General features: G+C 35.0%; 1 protein-coding gene across 5 annotated transcripts in view; it reads left to right on the forward strand.

Moving 5' to 3' along the window:
• Positions 1-24733, forward strand: part of BRD1 (bromodomain containing 1) — a 65999-nt gene that overhangs the window by 31559 nt on the left and 9707 nt on the right. For 3 of the 5 annotated variants that reach the window (XM_039381523.1, XM_027728278.2, XM_039381524.1), the window contains 5 exons: positions 3411-3542; positions 5752-5880; positions 6845-7157; positions 7917-8177; positions 11362-11850. In XM_039381523.1, the coding sequence (XP_039237457.1) occupies positions 3411-3542; positions 5752-5880; positions 6845-7157; positions 7917-8177; positions 11362-11850 (1324 nt within the window). The remainder of the gene's footprint in view (positions 1-3410; positions 3543-5751; positions 5881-6844; positions 7158-7916; positions 8178-11361; positions 11851-24733) is intronic. The other 2 variants (XM_027728280.2, XM_027728281.2) reach the window with 2 other exon arrangements.

Raw genomic sequence — 24733 nt, forward strand, 5'->3', positions numbered from 1 at the left:
GAAGCCTATTGCTGCTGTAATGAGGTTGGTTGAAAGGTGAAATTAGGAGAAATAAAGTAGAAGGTGCTGGTGAGTTAAGACCATACCTGCACTGAAGCTTTCAGTAAAAACACAAGTTGCAACCAATTAAATGTTTTTGACTGATTGGCATACAAGTGCCAGCAGAGGGTCTTAATAAAACTAATTGTATTGCTCAAGGTCCAGTTTCATCACTGTAATTCTATTTTTGTTTGGCTTATATTAAGTTACAGTCTCTGTAAGGAGTGAGGCTGTTCTGGTGTATTGACATCCAGAATAAGGAGGGATGTGTTGTTACAGTACTCCTGATAGTATGCAGGGAGACTCGTAGCATATTCCTGGTGAGATCATTTCTCACTTGATGCGTGTTCTGTGTGTAGACTTAAAAGTGTTTCCCTTTTCCCTCAGTATTAATAAATGTTTAAGTATTAGCTTTGCTAGATAATACTATGTTCAGCAAGAACTAAGTCCCTCAGAAAATCATAGAATCAAAGAATGGGTGGGGAAGGACCCTAAAGATCCTAACTCCAACTCCCCTGCCATGGACAAGGAAACCTTTCTCTAGAAGGTTGTTCAATGCCCCATCCAAACTGGCCTTGAAAACTGCCAGGGGTGGGATATCCACAGGTTCTCTGGGCAGCCTGTTCCAGTGCCTCCTTACCCCCACATTAAAGAATTTCTTCTTAATATCTAACTTAAATTTCTTTCAGTTTGAACTCAGTATTCCTTGTCCTATCAGTACAGTTCCTGATTAAGAATCCTTCTCTGAACGAGAGTTTCTTTATAAATTTTTCTTGTGTCATTAGCCAGATGAAACTTCCTGGCTTTCAGGACAGTTATGGGAAGAAAGACTTGGAAGAAGATGAACTCTTTACCAGAAAGTTATTGGAAACTTTCCATGTCAGAAAGCTAAAACTTTTGAGAGAAACTCTTTCTATCTTAAGTTTTTACTGGCTGGGTGTTGAAAACCAGTGCTCTTTTCAACTTGCCTGGATCTTTTAATTTAATTAAGGTGTATGTTGTATGTCAGATAATAAATAGCTTAGGGCAAAGGAGGGTGATCTTAGCTATTATAAACAGTCTGCCAACATAACTTTGCATAGAAATGTCAAAAAATTGGAGGCTTGCTATTAATCCCCAAGCCAGAATGGCATTCAGGAGAGGAATGAATGTGTGCACTAAAAAAAGGCAAACAGAGTGCTCTTGATACTTTGTGTCACATCTGCAGATTTAGGTGGATGTGTCTATTTTATGGAATGAAATTGATCAAACAAGAATTTTTATTTTTTTTGAGTGCAGCTGTACCTTGAGGTTTAGCCAAATACTTGTGTCAAATGAACTACCCTAAGACCTGCTGTAACATTTTTTTCTTGCTGTATTTAAATTTCTTGACCCACTCTGAAATTAGTATGGTTTTCTGGACTGAGCTTTCAGCAGGCTCAGTTGCCCAGTTCCATAAATTGTATAGTTATATAGGGAAAAAGAGCGACTCTGAATGTTTGCAAGCAAAGGGAAGACAAGCCGTCCACTTCTGGCCATCACCACAACTTAATTTTGGGCCTGTAAAATGGTAGAACTGAAAAATAGTATAGCTATATCAGTTAGGAGTTTGATTGCTTTTCCACATGTGGGATCTGTACTGGGACACGAGGGGATGTAGGAGAACAGCAATTAGTGGCAGTGTAGAACTTGCTTTTTCAATGAGTCTCTGAGAACTTTAAGGAATTGAAAATGTGCATATTAATTTTTTTTTCTGTCAGAGTTTACTTTGAACTATTCTGACCCCAACCAGTTAAATTATTATGTCTACATCAAGATTCAAGTCCTTGAAAGAAATGATAACTTTCAGTTGTAATAGTCATTGGGAAAGGGAACTAGAAGTTTCAAACTCGTATTTTTAGGTTGGGGTTTTTTTGTGTGTTGTGGGATTTTTTTGTTGTTGTTTTTTGGGTTTAGTTTTTTTTCTTACTGAAAAGAGGAACAAACTGTTGTTTTCAGATTGCTACATTCTAGTGCAGAGATAGTTGACAGTTAAAGATTTTTAACTTCAGTGAAGTCAGAGATTTGAATAAAACTAATTTTGTAGCTTTCATGTGTACTTGTCTTTACTTTTATAAAGCATATATAAAAGTATATAAAGCAATAAAATATGATGCAGATGATAGAATCATAATGTTGCTAAATATATTAGATAATGGTTTTAAGCTGCCATTTTTTGCAATTCTGTTTTTTGAGCCTTCTGTCTGAAAAATTGCACAAGGTTTCTTTAGAGGACCTATGGTACTTCTAAATTGTCTTTCCTTAAGGAGGTTATTGCTTTTAGTGTAATAATTTGTAATATTATTTATTGTTCATCTGCTTAGTCACTTTTCTTTATTCCTCTGTCTTCTACTTTTTTATAACTTATGGAATTTACTGTTTTCATTTTAGCTTTTAAATCCTCCCCACAAAGATTGCTTATCAAGTGTGTTGCATTATACAAGTTACCGACAAGCATACAAGGTTTTCGATGTCTTTCAGAGACTCTTTTATTAAATACTCATTTTTAAAATGTAATAATAATAATTTCCCAAAGCAGATGTTTCTTTTGTGTACTTGGTACTGATATCAGGACTTCTGTTTCTTTATGTCCTCATATCTGGAGAATTATCAATACCATTTGAATTCTCTGTGAGTTTTCCAATATCCTCCCTTTTCCTTATGAAAAATAGTAAAGGCTAACAAGAAATGCTCTGGGATTTGTATGTACAAATCAAATTAAATACTGCAAGTGTTTAAACGTTACTTACTCTTAAAAATGTGTAAATTAAATTGTCATCTATTCTCTGAAAGGTTCTATTACTGCATTATTTATCTGCAGTACCATTTGAAGTTACCGTATTATCTGATAAACAGCTTTTCATCTCCTCTGTTTCGAAGCCATAATGATTTTGTTCTGTTACAAGCGTGTCCTAATTCTGCTGGATGTGGGGGAGGTGGACTCTGTTGACCACAAGAATAATTTGTTTCTACCAGCCTGGAGTTTCTGATGAAACTTATGTTGTTTTCCTGGTTTGAATTTTGATGCGAAAATGCCATATTGTATTTTGCAGCTTGTTATCTTTGTGGGTTGCTGTTTGCTGTATTGCTCCTTCTCATGTAAATAGCTGTCACCATAGGAATGCTTTCCAGTTTATAGATTTTGTTTTCAGATAGACCCCTGAGAAACTTTAGAAGATACCCTGACCAGAGGTTTTCTTTTGTTGAAGTTTGAAGCTTATGATCGAGTGCCATAACTATAAGACAGTAGTTTCTCCCTTTATGTGCATACATCCTGTAGTTGCATAAAACTATCTTATAAAAAGAGGTGCGCATTTTTCATTTCATGTAAACTTTTTTGATTCCTTTTTTAGAGAGAAGATGACGAAGAAATGCAAGCCTTAAAAGAAAAATTGAAGTACTGGCAGAGGCTGCGCCATGATCTTGAAAGAGCACGTTTGTTGATAGAACTTATACGTAAGCGTGAAAAATTAAAAAGAGAACAGGTAAATGGAGCATCTTTTAATTTGGTGAAACTTTTCTGAAGGAAATAATTTAAATATTTTCATATGTAGTTTTCAGTAGAAGGACTACTGTCTTTTAGTCCTCATGTAGGATCAAGGAACGTATGTACATGTGTGCACTCAAACTGTTTAAAATATATAAAATTTTCATAGAGTCATAGAATGGCTTGGGTTGGAAGGGACCTTTAAGATCATCTAGTCCAACCTCTCTTTAATGAACAGGGACATCTTCAATTAGATCAGGTTGCTCAAAGCCCCATGCAACCTAACCTTTGATTTTCCCAGCAATAAGGCATCTACCACCTTTCTGGCCCACCTGTTCCAGTGCTTCACCGTCATTGTAAAAAAAAATAGAATTACTCTTTATATTTAGTCTGAACCTACCCTCTTTTAGTTTAAAATTGTTACCCCTTGTCTTGTCACTACAGGCCTACTAATCAGTTTGTCCCCATCTTTCTTATAAATTCCCTTGAAGTACTGAGAGACTGGAGTAAGGTCTCCCCAGAGCCTTCTCTTCTCCAGGCTGAACAATCCCACTTCTCTCAGCTTTTCTTCAAAGGAGAGCTCCAGTCCTCTGTTCATATCTGTGGCTCTCCTCTGGACCCTCTCCAACAGTTTCATGCTATTCTTATGCTGGGGGCCCCAGAGCTGGATTCAGTACTCCAGGGGGGCAGAGTAGAGGGGCAGAATCGCCTCCTTCAACCTGCTGGCCACAATTCTTTTGATTCAGCCCAGGATACAATTGGCTTTCTGGGCTGCAAGTGCACACTGCCAGCTCATGTTCAGGTTTTCATTCACCAGTACCCTCAAGTCCTTCTCGCTAGGGCTGCACTCGATGTGTTCACCCCTCAGCTGGTATTGGTACCTGGAGTTGCCCCAACAGATGTCAGGGTGATTGAAGTCCCCATCAGAACAAGAACCTTTGAGCACGATGCCTCCTGTAGCTGGATCAAGAAGGCTTTGTCAATAGGTTCCCCTAGATCTGAAATAAAGGACAAGCACAGGGTTTCCTCTGTCACCTCGGTGTCTGCGCTTTCAACCTGCTTGTTGCTTTTCTTCAGAGACAGCTCTTCACAATGTGTTCATCTGTTGATGTAAAGGACAACCCCTCTGCCCTGTCTTCCTGTCTTGTCCCTTCTTAACAGCCTGTAGCCATCAACAGTCACACTCCAGTCATGGGGTGTGTCCCACCAAATTTCAATAATGGCAACAAGGTTGTAGCTCTTTAGCAGCACAGTGGCCTTCAACTCCTCCTGTTTGTTGCTCATGCTGTGTGCATTGGTGTAGAGAAATTATTTAACAAGCCATTCTGTTAGACTTGGAAAGACAATTGGTTTCTGAAGAAGTGTAGAAAATTTGATCTCTTCAGGCTTTCCCAGTACACGTGCTTATATGGAGTTGCACTTTTATTCTTCTGTCACCAAAAAAAGAAGCTGCATCTTAAGACCTACAATATTCTAGAGTTAACATTACTAGGAGAAGAGATTAGAGGAAATGATAATGCCGAAAGATAAGATTTTATATGGAAACTGTGGAAGCAAAATGTTTGCACTTGGGGGGTTTTGATGGTCCTTATTTATAAAAACACCATTCAATGCTGGTAACTCTTTAAACAGCGGCAAAATTAAACTGCAGAGAAGTTGAAATATTGTAAAAACACTGGAAATTCTGAAGGATGTTCAAGTGTTTGAAGATGTTGATTCTGGTTTTTTAAATTATTTTCTTGGAATTTACACAGAATATTGTCTTTCTAATTACTCTTTGTTTTGCTCTTATGTAGCATATAAATGCTCGTCAGATTATTTAAAATTTGAACATAGCAGTACAACTAAAATTTAATTTTAAACGTATTACCATTACATTCTTTCTATTTTCACATTGTTGGAGAACTGCGAAGTTCATCTTTTCAAGGAAAAGAAATGCATTTAGAAGTGGAACAAAATTCTTATATATAAAATATAAATTTGAGTTCTGGGAAGCTGAAGGAATGAGAGTTTTTCAGCTGATGATTTTATAAGGGAAAAAATAAAATCAAACAATGCCAACTGATGATACTGAAAATAGTATTGAACTCATTTACTTAAATGTATATTTTATTTCATATCTGAGGTATTATATATTATGCTGCAAAACAACTTTAATACAGTGTGTTAATGAAGAATGCTCAACTGGATAATTGTTACTTCTTTAGGTCAAGATTGAGCAGGTTGCTATGGAACTTAGGCTTACTCCATTCACTGTACTTCTGCGATCGGTTCTGGATCAGCTGCAGGAAAAGGATTCTGCTCGTATATTTGCTCAGCCAGTGAACCTTAAAGAGGTGTGTTTGCAGCTGTGTTTCCTGATGTTTACATATGGGTTGGTGGCACTTAAGTACAAGAAACAAGTCGTTGCATGCAGGGTTGGAAGCAGTGTTACCTTTTAATCTTTATTCAGATAATTTACTATGTGAGTTATGGTTTACTGCTATGAAAGCCTTTTATTGTTTATATACCAAGATAGTATCTGGGAAATACTTGTATGGAATGATCGATACATGTTGCTATTTTGCAATAAGATGATTTTGATGAAGCAAACTCTTAAGGGTATCAAAAACTGAAATGTTGATACTATGTTCTTATTTGCAGGTGAAACTAGACAGAGTATGTATCTATGTACATGTAGATGTGTGTACAAAACATGTAGATATGTCTATATAAATTAAATGGATGTGTGTGCAGATGCTGTATAGAATCATAGAATCATTAAGATCAGAAAAGACCTCCAAGATCATCAAGTCCAACCTTTGACCTAATACCACCATGCAAACTATACCATATTGTGAAGTGCCACATCCAGTTTTTTTTGAACACTTCCAGGGATGGTGACTCCACCACTTCCCTGAGGAGCCTGTTCTAATGCTTAACCACCCTTTCAGTGAAGAAATTTTTCCTGATATCCAACCACAACTGCCCCTGGCACAACTAGAGGCCATTTCCCCTTGGCCTGTCACTAGTTGCCTGGGAGAAGAGGTACATAAACCCACAGAATTCTAAAAACATACAGTTTCAGCATCTCTTAGTAAAGCTCAAACTTGTTGCCCAAGGTGCAGAATCTTGTAATATGTAAACATCTGTTGGCATGCAAATATTTGCAATATCACGATGTGCAATTCTGAGCTACATTTTGAATTTTTTACATTGAAGTGTTGCAAAATATGTTTAAAATGTGTATCAGTTAACTAATATTACTTTGGCTATAATAAGAAAATTTTACCCATTTGTGTTTTAAATATTTGTTCAAAGGTTCCAGACTATTTGGATCATATTAAACATCCTATGGATTTCTCTACCATGAGAAAACGGTTAGATGCTCAAGGCTATAAAAACCTCAGTGAGTTTGAAGACGACTTCAATCTTATCATAGATAACTGTATGAAATACAATGCAAAAGATACAATATTTTATAGAGCTGCAGTGCGGTTAAGAGATCAAGGAGGTGTAGTTCTCAGGCAAGCTAGGCGAGATGCTGAAGGAATCGGTTACAATAATGAAACTGGAATGCACTTACCTGAACGGCCTAAACTTGAGACACCCCAGCCTTTCTCTTGGGAAGATGGTAAGATGTTTTTCGATTATTTTTAAAAGTTGCATTTTTTCCATTACACACGGTGTGTACATTCCATACACATGTTTAGGTTTGTTGCTGTTTACTGACTAGATTCCCCACTTCCCTATTAAAAGCAGTGCTTGAAAGATTCTAGTGTTTCTATTCTACTAGATCTGTCATTAGAAATCAGTGTTACCTAGATTCTGATTTTGGCAGTGTTAGAGCCTAATTTAACAACTTACATGGAAAAGATTTTTAAGCTGAATGCTCTCTTTCACGTGATTGTATATGCTTTTAAGCCATGAAAAGTGCTCATAAACTTCAGCACGTTCCTAAATAACCTACTCAATTAAAAAACAAAGCACGTTTGTAATAGTAGGATTTAAAATTTATTCTTTTGGCATACACGTCAGTTTTCTGAGCTTTTGGCAGTGAAGTAGAATATTTAACACATTTCTTTTATAACCGTAATTTTGTCCTTCTCATTTACAAGAAGGAACTCCCCTTCTAGGGTGGGAAGGATTATGTCTTTCTTCTGACCTTTTAATTCTTTGCACTGTTACTTACTTTTTTGAGCAAAATGGTGATTAAGAAGACTAGTAAATATATAGTAGAAATTAATTTCAGCATTTCTAACTGTAATCTAAGTAGCTTTTTGACAATATCTTTTTATTTTGGCATGTGAATTTTACTTTTTTTTCCCTCCTGTTGGTATTGTTATTCTGGGAAATACTAATACATTTGCAATTGTGCGTGTTTTGACTTCAGTGGATAGGTTACTGAATCCTGCAAACAGAGCACATATGTCCTTGGAAGAACAGCTGAGAGAGTTGCTAGAAAAACTTGATCTGACCTGTGCAATGAAATCCAGTGGGTCAAGGAGCAAAAGAGCAAAGCTGTTAAAGAAAGAAATCAGCATTATTCGCAACAAACTCAGTCAGCAACACAACCAAGCTCCTCAAATAGAATCAGGTATTGGAAGTTTTGAAGAAGAAAGTGCAGCATTAGAACAGGATGGAGAAGAAGAAGGTAAGATTGTAAACCAGATTTAAACAAGTGCTGTTCTGAGCCTCTTCAGTCAGATGCTTTAATAATGTGAATTAAAGGGTTTAATAAATGAATATTAATTTTAAATTTAAAATACTTATTTTAAATTAAAAATATGCATTTTAAATATGCAAATGACCACCTAATCCCAACAAATATTTTAAGAATAGAATGATCTTCTTAAAAAAAAAACTTACCTCCATTGTTTTTCACTACAGCAAGGCTTTTAAAAATATAGGTGTTAAGAAATGAAAGTGCAAACAGTGTCATGCAAAACGCAGTTGGAAATGCCTGAATGGAAAATATCTTTGTACTTTTGGAAATACATTTAAATGTCAAAATATATATTGGGGATCATGTGAGCCTAGGTCAATAGTAATGAAAACTCTGTTGTACTGTCTCTTGTAGCCTTTTTTATTCTCTACTCCAGTCTCTGGGGAGGAGGGTGGGTAGATTTGGGGTTTATTTATTTATTTATTTACATAAAGCTAACTATTGATAGGACTTAATACTTTTCATGTTGTAGAATTGAGTCAGTCATATCTACCCAGCTCTTCCCCTTTTGGTTCTCTTCCTCCTCAAAACATTTGTCTCAGAACTGTATTTACTCTTGGCTGATTGCCATTGATTTCAATGATAGCAATGTGCTAGAAAGACCTAACTTCATATTTCAATTGAACAGCATAATTCGCATTTTTAGCTTTCAAATGAATTTCTGAGGTCTTTATTCCTCATTTTTAAATGATGCAAGAAAATCTATCTCTCAAAAAAAAAGTTCTGTTGAGTTTGTTTCATGGTCATCTCTGAAAAATGAAACTTCTTTAGGAGAGTTAGAGATGTGTTTCATTTTCAATAAGTGCATTGAATAGGAGGAGGAAAGAGCTCAAGGGAAAGTGGAAGCATGGTAATAGTCTCTGTCTGTTGCAGCTTGATGCTATCAAAATTTTTAAAAGGTGAAGTCAATAACTGCCATTCAAACAGCAGTGTAGTGTTTAATTCTTAGTATAGCTAAGAGACCAGTTTCCAAACATATAACTTGCTTGAGATTTGAACAATGACAGAAAAAACTTCCATGAATTGGCATATTATCTTGTTCTGAGGCTTTAAGTATTCTCAGAATGTTTAATGATCTCTTTTATTTTTTTTTAAATTTGGTGGTTTTTTTTAATCAAGTGATGATGGTACTAAATACAGTTCTTTAGGAATGTAGTTTTGGCAGCTAATGAATACACTAACTTTTTTGCTTGTAACTTAACATTTTTATGTCACAGCCTTTCACTTCAGCTGTTTACCAAAAAATAGTCCAAAGTGAACAGTAGCAGTTTTCTTGTATTTACAGTATGCTTTTTAAACAAAACATAATGAAAAGCATGATCTAGGGTTGATTGGCATTGTTTTTATAGTTCTGATCTAGCGAAGAATAATATTAGTTAGTTCAAATTTCAGTTCACAAATAGAAGGTACTTAGAGGAGTAAAGAAAACAAATTGCCGAAAAAAGATGTGAGAAATGTAGAAGAATACTGTGCCCAGGATCTGTACAGGAGCTGACTTTGGAAGTGCTGTGAATTACCCCCTTGCAATTCTGTTTTCAGTCTCCGATCATGTGAAAAATGATGGTACCAGAATAATCCCATGAAATTTAGGTTTTATTGGCTAAAGACTTCTCAAGACTTCTCTTTATGTTCTTAAATCTTTTTGTGAATATTTTCTAGTTAATTTTAAGAAAATCAGAATTTGTTCACAAAGAACAGTCACCTTGGACATTCTAAACTACAGGCTTTTTTAATTGATGGTACTTTAAACGTACTTGTCTGACTGTACATTTTATTCCACTGTCTTCGTGATACTAGTTACCAGTTCTGATACTTGTGTGCCATCAAATTACATGAGCAGTCACACTGCATTTTAGAAATATGTATTTTTAGTACAAACTATGCTATTGTTGATTAAACCTTAACAGGGTTGAGGTTTTCCTGCACTTAGAATTCATTGATTTCCAAGTAAACAGAGCTGGGCCAAAACCGAAGCAATATAGCCATATCCCCTGCAAATAGAGGACTTAAATACTTGGGGGTATTATACCTTTTTTCAGGTAATAGAAAAATTAATTAAGTTTTAAGTATTTTATGTGATAGCATAAATAGTATGTTGGTCTCATACAGTTACTCTAGAATAAGTATTTCCTTTCTTATGTTTTGAAAGATTCTTTCGAAGCTAGAAAGGTTTTAACATCTTTTTGAGTTGATAATTATGAGTTAGGACATCATTCTGTTTGTATTCAGGCATGCTGCAATAGTAGAATGTTTATTTTCTTTCCCAATCCTTGGGATGAAAAACTGAAACTACTTCTATTCACTCACAGTTATGTCTCCATTGTCTTTTCCCAGTGGAACTGACTGGGACACAATCACGTTAAAATAAAAGGTGGCTGGGGGGTGCTGGAGAAAAAATGGTAGAGGGTGGCTTTTCTGATTTCTCCTATCAAATCTATATTGTCAAGTGTGTATTTGTAAACTAATGGCTAATCAAGCCGTAAGATTTTGGGGGTCTTTTTTTCCTCCCCTCCTCTATTATTTCTTTTTGGGTTTGGTACATAAAACTTCTAACCGCACCTGCAAAAACAGCTTTACAAATCTTGCCTTTCAGTAGATTTTATAACACATTTTAGCTCACTGGAGTACATCAGGTTAAAAATACTTTTTTTTTTCACTGTTTATGTGGTAAAATTTTTCTTAGGCAGGTAAGGTGAATATTGATAAGGTGAAATAGATAAAATTATCAAAAATTTTACTTGAATGGCAGTATAATTGCATTTAGCAGAGATAATCATCCACCACCCCAACTTTCTAATAAAAAAATAGATTTTTGTAGTTTTTAGTTAATGAAACTAACACAACTGCATGAGAAGTAAAAAGTATTTATCCAGGTATAAATTGTTAACACCAACTATAAACACCTACTTTTCTACCCCTGTTACGTTCCCAGTATAAAAGTAGGAACTACTAACTAGGACAGATTGTTGCTAGACAAGTTTTGTTTTTAAAATGTTATGCTTTGTTTCCAGACAGCAATTTATTTGGTGGGCTGCACATTTATAGTGAGTTTTATAATAGACTTTATAACTACAAGTTTTCAAAAATCACACTCTATTTATAATTTTTTCAGGAGATAAATCTCCCCCTAAACTTGAACCATCAGATGCATTACCTCTTCCTTCAAACTTGGAGACTAATTCAGAACCACCAACCCTCAAACCAGTAGAACTCAATCCAGAGCAGAGTAAGCTTTACAAAAGAGTAAAATTTGATAATGAATTATATAGCACTTCCATTCAGAAAGAAATAAATGGACACACTCCAGAACACTTACTTGACAGTAATCTCAATGAGTCGACTGTTTCTGCTGTAGCTGAGTCATCAACTGATGTAAACAGACGTACATCCATTCTCTTCTGCAAATCGAAAAGTATAAGCCCCCAAAAGTCTGCAAAGAACACTGAAACCCAGCCAACTTCTCCACAGCTAGGGACCAAAACCTTTTTGTCTGTAGTCCTTCCAAGGTTGGAGACACTTCTGCACCCAAGGAAAAGATCAAGGAGTGCATGTGGAGATTCTGAGGTTGATGATGAGTCCCCTGTAAAGCGCTTGGATACAGGTAAATGTTTACAAAACTTATTTGAATGGATGCATCTGGAAAGTTGACATACCTGTTATTTTCTTTACATACATGTGATTGTAAATCTTCATATTTTAGCACTTAGAATAGGTTTTCCTCATAGTTGAGTTCAGAAAATTACAGATTCATTTTTGTGTTGGCCCTATACAATTAGACTTTACTGAACCAAGTTTTGGTTCTTTGGTTTCATGATGCAGTTTTCAAGATTACACGTATAGGTGGGTGAATTTTTTATGTATTTCCTTTTGTTGAAACCAGTAGGAAAAATGAATCAGCTGATTTTCTGCAAATTCCCTGTTAAATTACATGGAATTCACACGTAGTGCAAAAACTAGAACTCTTACAAGCAGGACCATGAAAAATACATGTTCTATGTGTGACTTCATTTCACTGTATTGTTACTCTAAGCATATTTTCACATTACGAATCTGATGACTGTGTGTGAGGTGCTTTGTGTATCCATGTGTTTTAGGGAAGTGTTAAAATCCCAAGGTATAATGACACTTCTTGTGGCTTTTTCTTTAGTCTGTACACTTAAAATTAAGTTGAAGAATCGAAGTGTAAGATTATGCTCTTAATGGGACTTTTCTAAAGAACATTTTAAAGAGAACATTATCTTGATACGTTAGTACAGAACAACACAAGACATTAGTTACACCTTTTCTTAGCAAAATATAGTTCTAGTTAATTGAGAAGTTTGTATAAAAGCTTTGAGGAAGAAAAGCAGCATAAGGAAATTACTGAAGTATATTTCCTTAATGTCATCCATGGACATTGCTACGACTTTTATATTACCTTTGAAATAAATACTCTGTTTCATTGTCCTGTTGGTAACCCATATGCACGTATGAAAACAGCATGTGGTTTTTTTGTATCTTTGATTGAAAGAGATAGGAATTTGAACATTCATTGTGAAGATGTGCTCCAAAAGCTGTTGAGTTTGTATGTGTGCGTGTGTGTATGTGTGTTTAAAAAGGGGTTTTGGTTGGTTTTTAGGTAATTTCTTTCTTTTTTTTTTTTTTTGTTTGTTTGTTTGAACTGTGGGATTTTTTAGGATGTGGGGTGGTGCTTCTTGGTTGTTTTTCTGAATGATCGAGTGAGCATGAGAAAATGTTAAGTAAGATTTGGTGGGGGGAAGTGTCTTTCATTTATATTTTTGGGTTTTTTGTTTGTTTTGCCTCTTTGGAAAGCCCCACCTTCCATTCCTTTTCATAACAGCTTGGAAAGAGTATGCAGATTTGATCTGGTACTTTAGTTCTGAAGTAGGAACAAAGTGAAGGTAGTGTGATGGTATTAATAAAGATTAACTTATTTTTTAATATAAAAAGCTTTAGTTTCCAAATATTCTAATTTGCCAGTCTGTAATCGGGATAATTTCATTATGTACCTGTATACAGACTGCATTTTATCACACACACAATGAATCATTTTGTGCTAGATCACACATTAATACTAATTTCTTGAAATTTTCATGTTGAACATTGTGCATTGTTTCTTTGAAGAAAAAAAAAGTTTGGATTTTTTTTTTTATTTTTTAAGAAAAACAGCAACAAAACCAAAACTGGATTTCTGAATATATTTTGTTCCTTTTCTCTCTCTGGATTTAGATGTATGTGGGTCAAATATAGTTTTGATTATCTTCAAAACAAACAACCCAGTTATAGGAATAAAATTCAAAGATTAAAAGGTTTTTTTAATCTTATTTTAAAACAAAAATATGTAGTCTCTTCCTGAAGCTAGTGAAGATACATACAGGATTAAATTTGTGTAGAACTAATACTCAGGGTATTTATAGTTAAGGTTTGTACTTGTTCAAGAAGAGACTATGTATGTGAATTGAAACAGTTTAGCCAATTAATATTCACCTGAAAATATTCTAGCTATTCTTTAATAGTATCCTGGTTTTTAAGCATACAGTTCATACAGATGTGTCAGCTTATCTGATCTTATTCCTGTGATTCGTTTTCCTGTTTGCAGCCAAACATTTTGCTTTCATATTGGAAACTTTAATCCTTGTGTTATTTTCAAATTTTTGTCTCCACAATAATTTAAGCAATTTGCAGTTGGCAACTGCCTTGAGTTACAATTCAGCAGGAACCCAGCACAAACCTCAAATGCTTTCCAAGAGTTAAAACCAGTTGTGTTGTTTTGTGTATGCAACTGGTGTTGATTCGTGCAGATCTCTGTGTTATGATAAAAATACATTAGATGATGTATACTGTAATATATTTTTTCTATTTGGCTATTTTTTACAAAATTTAATGTAATGCTGCAGGTAAAAATGTTTTTATTCAGTAAAATCCAGCAGTCATGAGCCTTTCCCTCCAAAGCCATCCAGTCGTAGAAAAAAGCATGCTTCAGCGTTGTTGTGTGCGTTCTTGTGAGTTAACTTCATGAGCAATTCCTGTAGTTGAAAATGAATTATTATTGCATAGTTTTCCTTGAATGGTATGAATGTTAAATATCTTCAATTCTACTGGACATAGAAAAAGTCTTAAAAATAGGCTTTGCTTAATATGCAAAGCATTGAAAGTTTTAAGTGGTGGAGAGCTGCGCTGTCACATTTATTTTCCCTTCTTACCTGTTAATAACCAATGTGGGTTTTTTTGGTGTTACGTAAGGACGCCTTGTAGTTTCTGTCCCTCACTGTACTCAGTCTCCTCCATATTTCCCCCTTACATGTCACTCCTGTATTCTTATATGAAGAGGTTCAAAGGAAGACTCTAAAGCTTATTTAATTTAGTAAAATCTCACTTAGTTGTTTCATTATTCTCGTAGACTGCTTTTATTATGCTCTCTTGAATTACATTTGGGGTTGGTATTTTTGCCAATTAGTTTCAAGAAAGACATATACAGGATCCACTGACACTACTTTGTGGTATCCCATATGTTTTTGGCTTTCATACACAAAATAATTATTGATATGCTAGCTTTTTTCAGAAATAGAGGACTATTGAACAGTATGACTTTAGCTTCAAAGAGGACTGAAAGCAGTTCACTTTAATCCTCTGACCTCCTTTTATATATGAACTTCTAAAATATATGAAGCAATAGTGTAATGTAATCTTAAATTTAAATTTCCTAGTGCTCTACTAGGGCATTATCACAGAGCACATCTGTCTTGGTAGTTATTATGTGGAAACTGACAGCTACATAGTGGAGAGATGTGCTTAAAAATTTCCCATGCATACTTGATGTATCTTGGGTTTGTTTCATATGGTATCTAGCAATTTCAACAAGAAGATAGTTATTTTTACTTAGGAAATTTTGGTCACATCAGAGATTGATGTATGATTCTTGAAGGTCGGGCATGTCAAATCTTAACTGGGACAATTTCAGTGACCTTTTCAAAATATTCATTGTATTCTTACCTTACTCTTTTGTTACAAAGATTAATCCTTTTTGTCAAGAGAATAGTTGATGCAATTATTTCATTTGAGGAAAAATGACACTGATTAATGGATAGAAGGTAGATTTTACTGACCATTAAAACATGTGCCTCTATCAGTTGTGTATAGGTAAGATAGCAAATGGAACATGTTTTTGTTTTAAAAAAACTTTTAAATATTGCAAAAAGCTAGATTAGGTTCATGTGAAATGTGCATGTATTTTGTTGTTATCAGTCACCTTTAAGCTTTCATAGTAGCTTTAGTAATGCGCAGTTACTGTGTTGGTATTGTCTATTTTAATTGAAAACCAAGTATTTAAAATATACTATGCTAAAGCAATAATTTTAACTTATCATAGAATTAGGATTTCAAATAGTGGTTATTATAGTGCAATACATGGAGTTTTTGTTATTTCTTGGCCAAATAGCAGTAAAGGAAAATTTCAGTGAAACATATAATTTACTTAGTATTCTTGCTTCCAGCTACATGGGTTTTCTCAACATACTGAAATAGATGTAAACAAATATTTATAATATGGATCACTGATTTAGAATACTTCACACAGGAAAAAGCACAGGTTTTAATACATTTTTATCATTTCTTAATACATTCCTTTCAGTTATTAATGTACAACAAACATAATTATATCTTATTAAATCTATTAGTAAATGTTGGGCTGACTTTGTTTCTGCTCAACTGCCACAAAATGGTGGCACATAAGAATTGTCTGCAAGTAACCTGTATATGAATTCCATTCGCATTTGGTAGAATTTAATGTTTTAGTGATGACCACTATTATCTAATTTCATTTGCGATGATAAGGATAGAGATTGTCTGGGGTGAAATGGAACACAGGTTATTTTTTGAATTCTTTGATACTTGTTATTTAATAAAGCTTTTGCTCTCTGGAACACAGGCTAATTTGACTGAAAGTCAGGCTTCATTTGTGCAGCATTAAATTACCAGTCTCTAAATGGAGGAAATAAAAGTAAACATGCATAGCTAAGAAATTTATGTCCTCTGAATAGATGACAAACTCAACTAGAGGTTCGTCAGTGAAAAGAAACCCAAATTGGCATAATTGCTCTTCTGGTTAACATAAACAGGAATGACAGTGTGTGTGTGTGTGTGTATATATATATCTATGAGTAAAATGCAGTAATTTGACTAAATCTATTGACAGATCCACAGTCCTGATACTTTGAATTAAAACTACTTGTTTTCTTTAGATGCATAGAGATTGTTTCATTTTTTATTTGAAATTTAGTTATTTGAGCACTTAGCAATGTCCAAGAACTTCAGCTGCCTACCTTCAGGAAATTGAAAAACATAAAACATTTTCAGGTCTATATACAAGCAAACAGAATATTGGAGATTGTGAAGGCCTAAAAGGAAATATCCCTTGACTTGTTAAATTTGTGAGTGTAGAGACACGGGGACTGTGGCAGCCTGACTGCTGAGTTGTCAGGATAAGTTTGTTTGGTTGGGTTTTTAATGAGTTGATAGGCCACTGAGAAACCTATGACCATTTGCTAAGAAAATAAATCAAATGAAGGAGAGAAATTGGAAAAAAAAAAAAGAACCCTACTGAATTTCTTAATTTTGTTTTTGGCCCACTCAAAATTTAGGCAGGAGTTCTGGCAGCTCTACTAAAATTTTTGCTGATTTAGTTTCTGGGAATGTTTTGAAATATAGGAGAAGTTTTTTGTAGTACAGGTAGAATAAAATAAGTTCATAAGGCAGAAAGAAGGGGAAGGAAACTATTTTATACCAATCAGCACTTGCAATGACATTTAAGAAGTTGGGTTTATTTCATCTAAAGAATCATAGTATTAGCTTCCTTACCTTTAAAAATCCCTGTATTGTTTCTTGATATATATTATTAAGATGGAGGGAATTTTGAGCAACATAGTTAAGAATGGTGGGATTGATGAACACCTGGATAAATGGAAAGTTTGTGCTTTTTTCTAGGCTTGTGAAGTATGTGCATACATAACGTATATTATACATTAGTATTTTTGAATTTTTTCTTGGGTCTTCAACATGTTAATTTCTTTGAAAGTACTGTCTTTTGGGTTATTTTGTAAGATATTAATTATTAGTACCCAACTTACAATTGCTGTGTTTTCTAAGATGAAATAACCGAGTCTTCTCTAATAATAAAGAAATATTTCAGGATGCACTTCTGTTTTCTTGCTGCTGTGGAGCCTTTTACTCTATTCTGGTATTTAATTTTTCTTTTAATATTTAACTAATTTCTTGGCCCAGGTTTGGCTTTCTAAAAAATTAAATGTCATAGTCCCCTATGTGCTTCATCTGTGACATTTAAGACTATTTTTCTGTGTGGCACAGATGGTAAACAGAACTGTGGAATTTATTGAAGATATTAAAAAAAAAAAACAGTGAATTTTGAGATCCACCCTATGCTTTTTATATATGTGTTCTTAATTTATTTAAGATCCTTGCCATGGTGTTGAGACTGAGTATATATGACCTACCTTCAAATTGACAGGCTTATATATCATGAAGTCCCCTGTAACAAGCACATAAGGTACCAGAGTTGATCCAGTCAACTGACCTGTTTGGAACATCATGGGATCATAGAATAGTTTGGGTTGGAAGGGGCCTTTAATGGTTGTCTAGCCCAACCCTGACAATATTCACCTACAGGTCTCAGTTAAGAGATGGATGATAGTAAAAAGTAATCCAGTGACTCCAACAATAACTTCATGCACTGAACCTGTCAGTCAAAAGTATCAGTCACTTAATGAGCGGAGAGAGTGGGACAGTTCCACAGTATGATTGACTGCAAATTAGTGCCTCTCGGAGAAGGTTTGTGCATGGATTTGTAGTGTGTGGGTTTTGTTTCTTTTCCCCATTTTTCCACTCAATGAGAATAGATTATGTAGTTGCATGCACAGATGGATGTCTTCCATAAAGAGTAATTATGGTAGGATGTGCTCTTTCACTGTATCATACATGCAGTCCAATATTTTGGGACATTTTTAATTGATAGCTCTCTTTGTGTTTTCCAGTCTAGTACCCAGACTTAGTTTCTTTGGTGTGTATAGACGAAGTGTAATTAAGTGACATTAAGAAGATATCCCATACAGAGAAACATGTATTACTCAAGAATAATAATACTTGAAGCAAAGTTGGTTCAAGTTTTCATTGGCCATGCCATCACTTTGACAGGCTATAAGTCTATCCTGGTAATGCTCCCCCACTTTCGTTTTCTTCTCTCTCTTCCTTTTTTTTTCTGTTTTCTTCTTTGACTTTTCCTTTTTCCCTTCCCTCTAAAGCTGTAATAATACTGTTGTCACTCAGAAATTACTTCACAACAGCATGTCCTTGGAAAAAAATGGCGACAAAAGCAGATGCTGAGAACTAACACTGAGAACTAACCTACAGCTGATAAGCAGGGCTAAGTACTCCTGAGTTCTATGAAGAAAGCAACGATAGATTCATCTGATTGGAAACAAAGATGTGAACATGCAAGTCAGCCTTATTTTAACTCTTTTGTTCAGCGTTTCCTAAAAATAGCAAAGCTGGGATGGTATTTAATAGCTCTTGATTATCTTCACTTGATGGTGCTTCAAGCACTGTCAGGTTGACTGAATGAGCAGTGAAACATCTCATTTGGTCTTTGCAGCTCCTTTCATGGAAGCCAGGAAGACAAGAATCTTAGGATTGCAAGCACCGATAATTTTTGCTAGGCTGGCATAATTTTTTTAGTACGATGTTTGCAGTCTCTGAAAGGATTCAGATCATGCACTTCCTCAAGTACACTGCAAGCCATCATGGAAGGAGGCTGTAAACTGGATGTTTTATACTGAATCGTGTGAAGTTTTAGTCTCCCTTCGTTAAATACCTCTCAAGGTACAAAAGGCCTGGAAAATTAGGACCAGGAATGCAGCTGTGTAACTTAATGAAGTCATTCAAAGACTTGCAGTTTACTGTGTGTCCTGTATGTCATCTCAGGAGTGGCAGATCTCTGGTAAACATTTCTGCCTTGATCTTTCTTTCAGGTAGCAACTTCAGTTTCATTTTCTGTCCCCTGTCCTAGAATAAGGCCCAAATTAAGAACCAGTTTTTCTAAATAGCTGTAAAAGGCAAATAAATGGTAAATTATTGGGTTTGTTTTTAATAGAGTAGGATGGCTGGACCTACTTACGTATGAGAGCTCTGAAGTTCTCTGTCCATCTGTTTCTTTTTCTTTGGATACAATACCTAAAAGTTGTATTCTCACAATTACAGAGAAACCCTTACTTTCAGAGAAGAAGAAAAATATTTTGGTAAAAGCTCTGTGTAAAATCTGTGTAGATAGTAATTTGTGAAAGTTAGTTCCATTTAGGAATAGCTCCATTTAGGAAATGGAACAACTTCCCTTTGTGGGTCCTGCTGGTCTGGTCTGAAAGACTGCTAGGCACTAGGTTTTTCATGCAATATATTGATAAATAATTATGATGTTTTTTCATTCTGCAAGTTGAGAATTCAAATAACCTTTATTGATTTAAGTCTTCAAGAAACCTCTTAAGTTTTCTTTCTTTTATATTAGGATTTTGTAGAGACAAAGTAGAAATCTTCAAATGGAAAATATGTAAGAAAGTTTGTTTTTTTTCTAAAGGATCTTTACCGTTTGTGTTTATGCATAAATCAGCAAAAAATGTTTGGAAAAAAGATTCTGGTCTTAAATGTTCTTAAGTAGTCCTTGGTCCTAAATATTACTGACTTCCTGTAGTAATTTCTTGGTTCCTGAATGACATTCCATTGATCTATGGGTGATTCAGGCACTTGAAGCTTGTATTTTTGCAATCATCTGTGTGTGTTTTATGTGTCATAAATTCTATAAACCAAAGCTGACTAAAGAATTCAGTTTGTAAAGTTAGTTTTAAATTCTTCAGGTTTTGGGGGGGGGAAGTTTAACGGCGTTTTCTGCTATACTGCTGCTGTTATCATCTGTACTTGGAAGAAGTTGTAAAACTTTTTTTGAGAAACATTTCTGCTTGTATGCTCTTTTTTCCTTTCAGAGTTTTCTGGAATGTTTTCAAACTCCTCCACTACTGTTGCCTCCCACTTGCATATTTTAAAATGTCTTGAACAATCATCCTACAGTACAGTGATCCTATTGTAGTGCAGAGCAACATAACAGTCCTTATCTTATGGAAGCTGTAGTTTTTAAATGTTTATTAGTTTTCCTTTCTGTTGTGCAAATCAGATTCCGCTGTTGTAGCAGTCTCATCTGATTAGCCAGAGACACTTCTTATTCCCAGATTTGAAGAAAATTAGTAGTTACAGGATGAATTCTTAAGCATTCTTTTGGAACCCATCAAACTGTGCATTCACTGAGCCACCAGCTGTGTTCATTAAGCATTACTTAAACCTTCAAAGGTGAAAGTTTTCTGGTTAGGATCTTGAAAGCTGCTGCTGTTTAGTGTGCAGTTGCCACATCATGGGCTCACATTGAGCTGTCTTTGCTATCTTTAGCCAAGACCAAATTTTAAGCAAGTTTGAAAAGCTTTATTTCCAAGGAGACTCTTCACACCAAACTTCATAGTCTGTGTGAGTAACTGGCTCCTATTTTGCCTGCATACTGAAGACTGTTTTAAGTACTGTAAACTTTGACGTGCTCAGACATTCATCTGTGTATTCTGAAAAGAATTGTGTCTAATATTCTTACAGCACTCCAGATTTACTGTTTGAAGTAGACATTTATAGGGTTACTCTAAGATTCACTTTTTAAAACTTTATGGATGCCTTCCTATTGCTGCATTATGCCCATTTTCAAGGTTTGCATTTTTAAGAATACAGTAACTTCTGATTATTTATTACCTTAAAGTATTCCTTTATCTTGTCTGTGCATATATAAATCCCCTTAAATCCGTGGCATCCCCTTTCTTACTTTTACTGGAGGTATTTTTAGATACATTTCTAAACCGTGTTCTTGATGCATATCATGCATGTGGAGGTTGTATTCTGTGCTTTCAATGACTTTCAGTATTTTCTTTTTCAAGAAGGAGGCCTAAATCGAAGTGAAACTTTTTATTTAGGTTGTCTCTTTTGAAATCTTAGCTGAGTATTAGTGTTAGAATACATGGGACACTTGTGTCATTCTCACTGTCTCTGGACGGTGCTGTAAAGGATGGCTTATTTATTTGAAAGCTCTGTTTCCTTTCAGAGAGACTTAATGGCTTTTTCACTGTCTTCCAGGTTCTCATATTAACTAATATCATGCTGGGTATTTATCTCTTTGGATCCTAATTATTTTCTATTATCCTCAACATGGAATGGAATTCAATTAAATGATCATTTTGGAACGCAGAAAGACAATTACATTTGAAGTAATTATTTTGGATCATGTTGGAGACACCACCCATCCTTAAAACAAAAAAAAAAAAAATAGAAATGAACACTCTTGGAGGAAGTCTTTGGCATATATGAAACTATGCTCTTCATTCAATATATTGCCCCATTTCCGTAAGTTACAAAGTTGTACGTGTTGTAGTATATGTGACACAAATTGGTCGCAGAGTTTTACCAGTCCCAGCGTTCTTATTCCCAGAACATGTTCTGGGACAGCAGATTAGTTAAGAATGCTGCGTCTCCATCCTCTTCCCTTCCCCCAAAAAAACAGTCTTGTCTTCCTTGGAGAAGTGAAACATACAAAAAAAAGTTTATTTTAATAAAATACGTTTTCCTTTAATGTATATATATTTAATGAAGACTAACATCACTGGTTCTGGGTAAGTGCACAAGTCAGGGCTTGATTAGTCCTTACTTGGTAAAATGAACCTAAATAGTGTCATGTAAGTGCTGGCGCACTGTGTACAGCCATTTTTTTGAATGCTCCCAATGTTTTTAGTGGTTGAATCTCAGCTATTCAGCTCTAGTTTTAGTACAGCACTTCATCTTACATTTGGGTATGCTTGGTTTTCATCAAGCATAGTAGAGTTTTAATTGCTTTAGAATGATTTTGTACAAGTTTCGCTTCTTTATATTTACTTCAGCAGAACCATAAGGTGTGATTATAGTCTGAAATGGACAATTCTGTATTCTGTGGCAGCATTCTGTACGTTCATGGAGAATGCTATGCTGTTCTTTGGACTACCCTGAGTTTTGTTCTCTCTTTTTTTCCAAACTTCTGCTGTCTTTTGGGAATTACCTTTTCCTGCTTCCATTGATTTGGTGTGGGCAACAAGATTCTAATTTGCTTGATGTAGGTAGTCAGTGAAAGTTTTAATTGCAGTTTAAGAACAAACTGCTACTGTTGAGAAAAAGTTAAAACTTTACCTGATAAGTACAGTTTTCAGCACAGTTAGAGACCTGTGGAAAATTATCAAGCTGATCATCTTTGCCTTACTTTTTTTTCTTCTTAGTTATCATTTCTTTATTTTTGAAATGTTTTATATGCCATGATTGACAAGGAAGTAAATTTTCCATGTAAATTGAAGTTGAACTCAAGATTAGAAATGGCAGTAACCCTGCATTTAAGATTGATAGTGGGCTTTGTTATTTGTGAATTCCCGGGTTTTTTTAAATTGAAAAAAGTTGAATTCTGCCTCTGAGAGTGGACTGCTTTTTTGGAGAAACTTAAGAACAGAGAGGAAAAGAAAAAGTAATTATCCACTAATGTAAGGTTTTTAGTTTGATCTTTAGGACTTCTTATGGGGGTGAATTGTTATCAATCAGGGATGCTGCTGAGGGAGTATGTGTAAGAATTCAGTACCTGACATGGTTTCACTCCACGACTATAGAGAAAGCTCATTTGATCTAACAAAGTCATAAGCTTTTGGAAAGTTGCAAGCAAGATGAGTTACTTCTCCCACGGATTTTCTTTATTTGACCTTGTTAGTAATATCTACTGATTCAATAAAATGCAAACTCCTTAAAGCAAATGGAAATCTTTAATCTCACTTTTTCTAACAGCTACAGGACATTTTGTGTTTTGTGATTCATGAGAGAAAAGAGTTTTGTAGTGATCTAAAAGAAACCAAATTCCAAACTGTAGAATATAAATGTAGAATATCTGATTTATTTTTTTTTTTTGCACATCAGTGCTACTACCATGAAGCACTTAGATTTTATTGCCTGGATTACAAGGTCACTTGGGAACTGCTGCATCTGTGACTAGATATGTATGTGTTTGTTTCAAGTAAGCACTGAGGTCTTCTTTTCTTAAAATAATGCCTATTCCCTATAATTTCTGAAACATGAATTGTATAAACTTGAGTCTTACAGATTGTGTAAGCTCCTATCATTTGGGGCTTGATACTCAGGAAGATTACTCCTGCTGATAACCTGTATGTACTTTGCTTTTCATACTTCCACAAGCAAGAGACAAATATGTCTGAGAAGTTCTGAATTCTTGTGCACTTTAATATTCCTTATTTGTCAGAAAAAATTTTTTTTTTTCCCCACGTGTCATAGTTTAACCCCAGCTGGCAACAAAGTACCACCCACACACTCACTCACTTCCCCACTCCTACCTCCCTCAATGGGATGTGGAAGAGAATCAGAAAAGAGTAAAACCTGTAGGTTGAGATAAGAACAGTTTAATAACTGAAACACCTTCCACTTTCACAGTTTGTTGGGAACCTGAGCTGTGCCCTGGTTCTGGTAGTAGTCATTACTTGATCTGACTTGTTTCTGCTGACAGCTGATTCATATTAGCTAGGTGCCTGAATGATAACTTGAGTAATGTGTCTCCCGCTTGTGGCAGGATGAAAACAAAACAGTTTATACACCTTACTTGAAAAATAAATCTAACAGGATATTGAAGAATAAAAAATAGTTATTTGCAGAGACTTAAGAGATCTCCTTTGCAGAATCTTTATTCACCTTTTCATTTCAGATGCCGTGTGAAGTGTACTGTGATAGTGTATAGGGAAATTTAAGCTTTCTCATAAAGCATACTCTTTTGACAAGTCTCCACATAGTCTAGGACTGAACTCCTCCTTAATCTCCAGCTATTTTTACCAAGTTGCTGAGAGTGAAAACAAAATTAGTCGTGTAGTTTGGTGCTTGACACTCAGGACAATACTACTTTTATCATTTTTTTCTGTAAGAAATCAAAGGCAAATATGGGAGTTACAAAACAAACACTTAAATGAATGTTTACAGTGTCAACTAAGTGACAATAAAAGAGAATGCTTACCTGAAAATCTCTCAGAACATGAGTAAATTCTCCTTTTTCTCTTAAAAATGTAAAATTGTGTTGATAATCCAAATGGAAGGTCTCCTGGGGTGGAGGGGAAAATCCCTTAAGTCACTGTATGGAAATGCCTTGATAAACGACTGGATTGTAGAAAGTAACTTGCTAACCTCAAGTTTCTTAGTGGTCACCCTTCTTTACAAAGGTCTTTGTAGCAAACAGACTGGAAGAATTAAACTTAATAGAGGCAATTCTGCCATAATTGTTTTATATAGAACGCACTGTGAAGGGGCACATGAAGGTACATACCCTTATTTGACTA

Source organism: Pipra filicauda, unplaced genomic scaffold (genome assembly GCF_003945595.2).
Source record: "Pipra filicauda isolate LSUMZ 115617 unplaced genomic scaffold, ASM394559v2 scaffold229_size1253498_pilon, whole genome shotgun sequence".
Classification (NCBI taxonomy): domain Eukaryota; kingdom Metazoa; phylum Chordata; class Aves; order Passeriformes; family Pipridae; genus Pipra; species Pipra filicauda.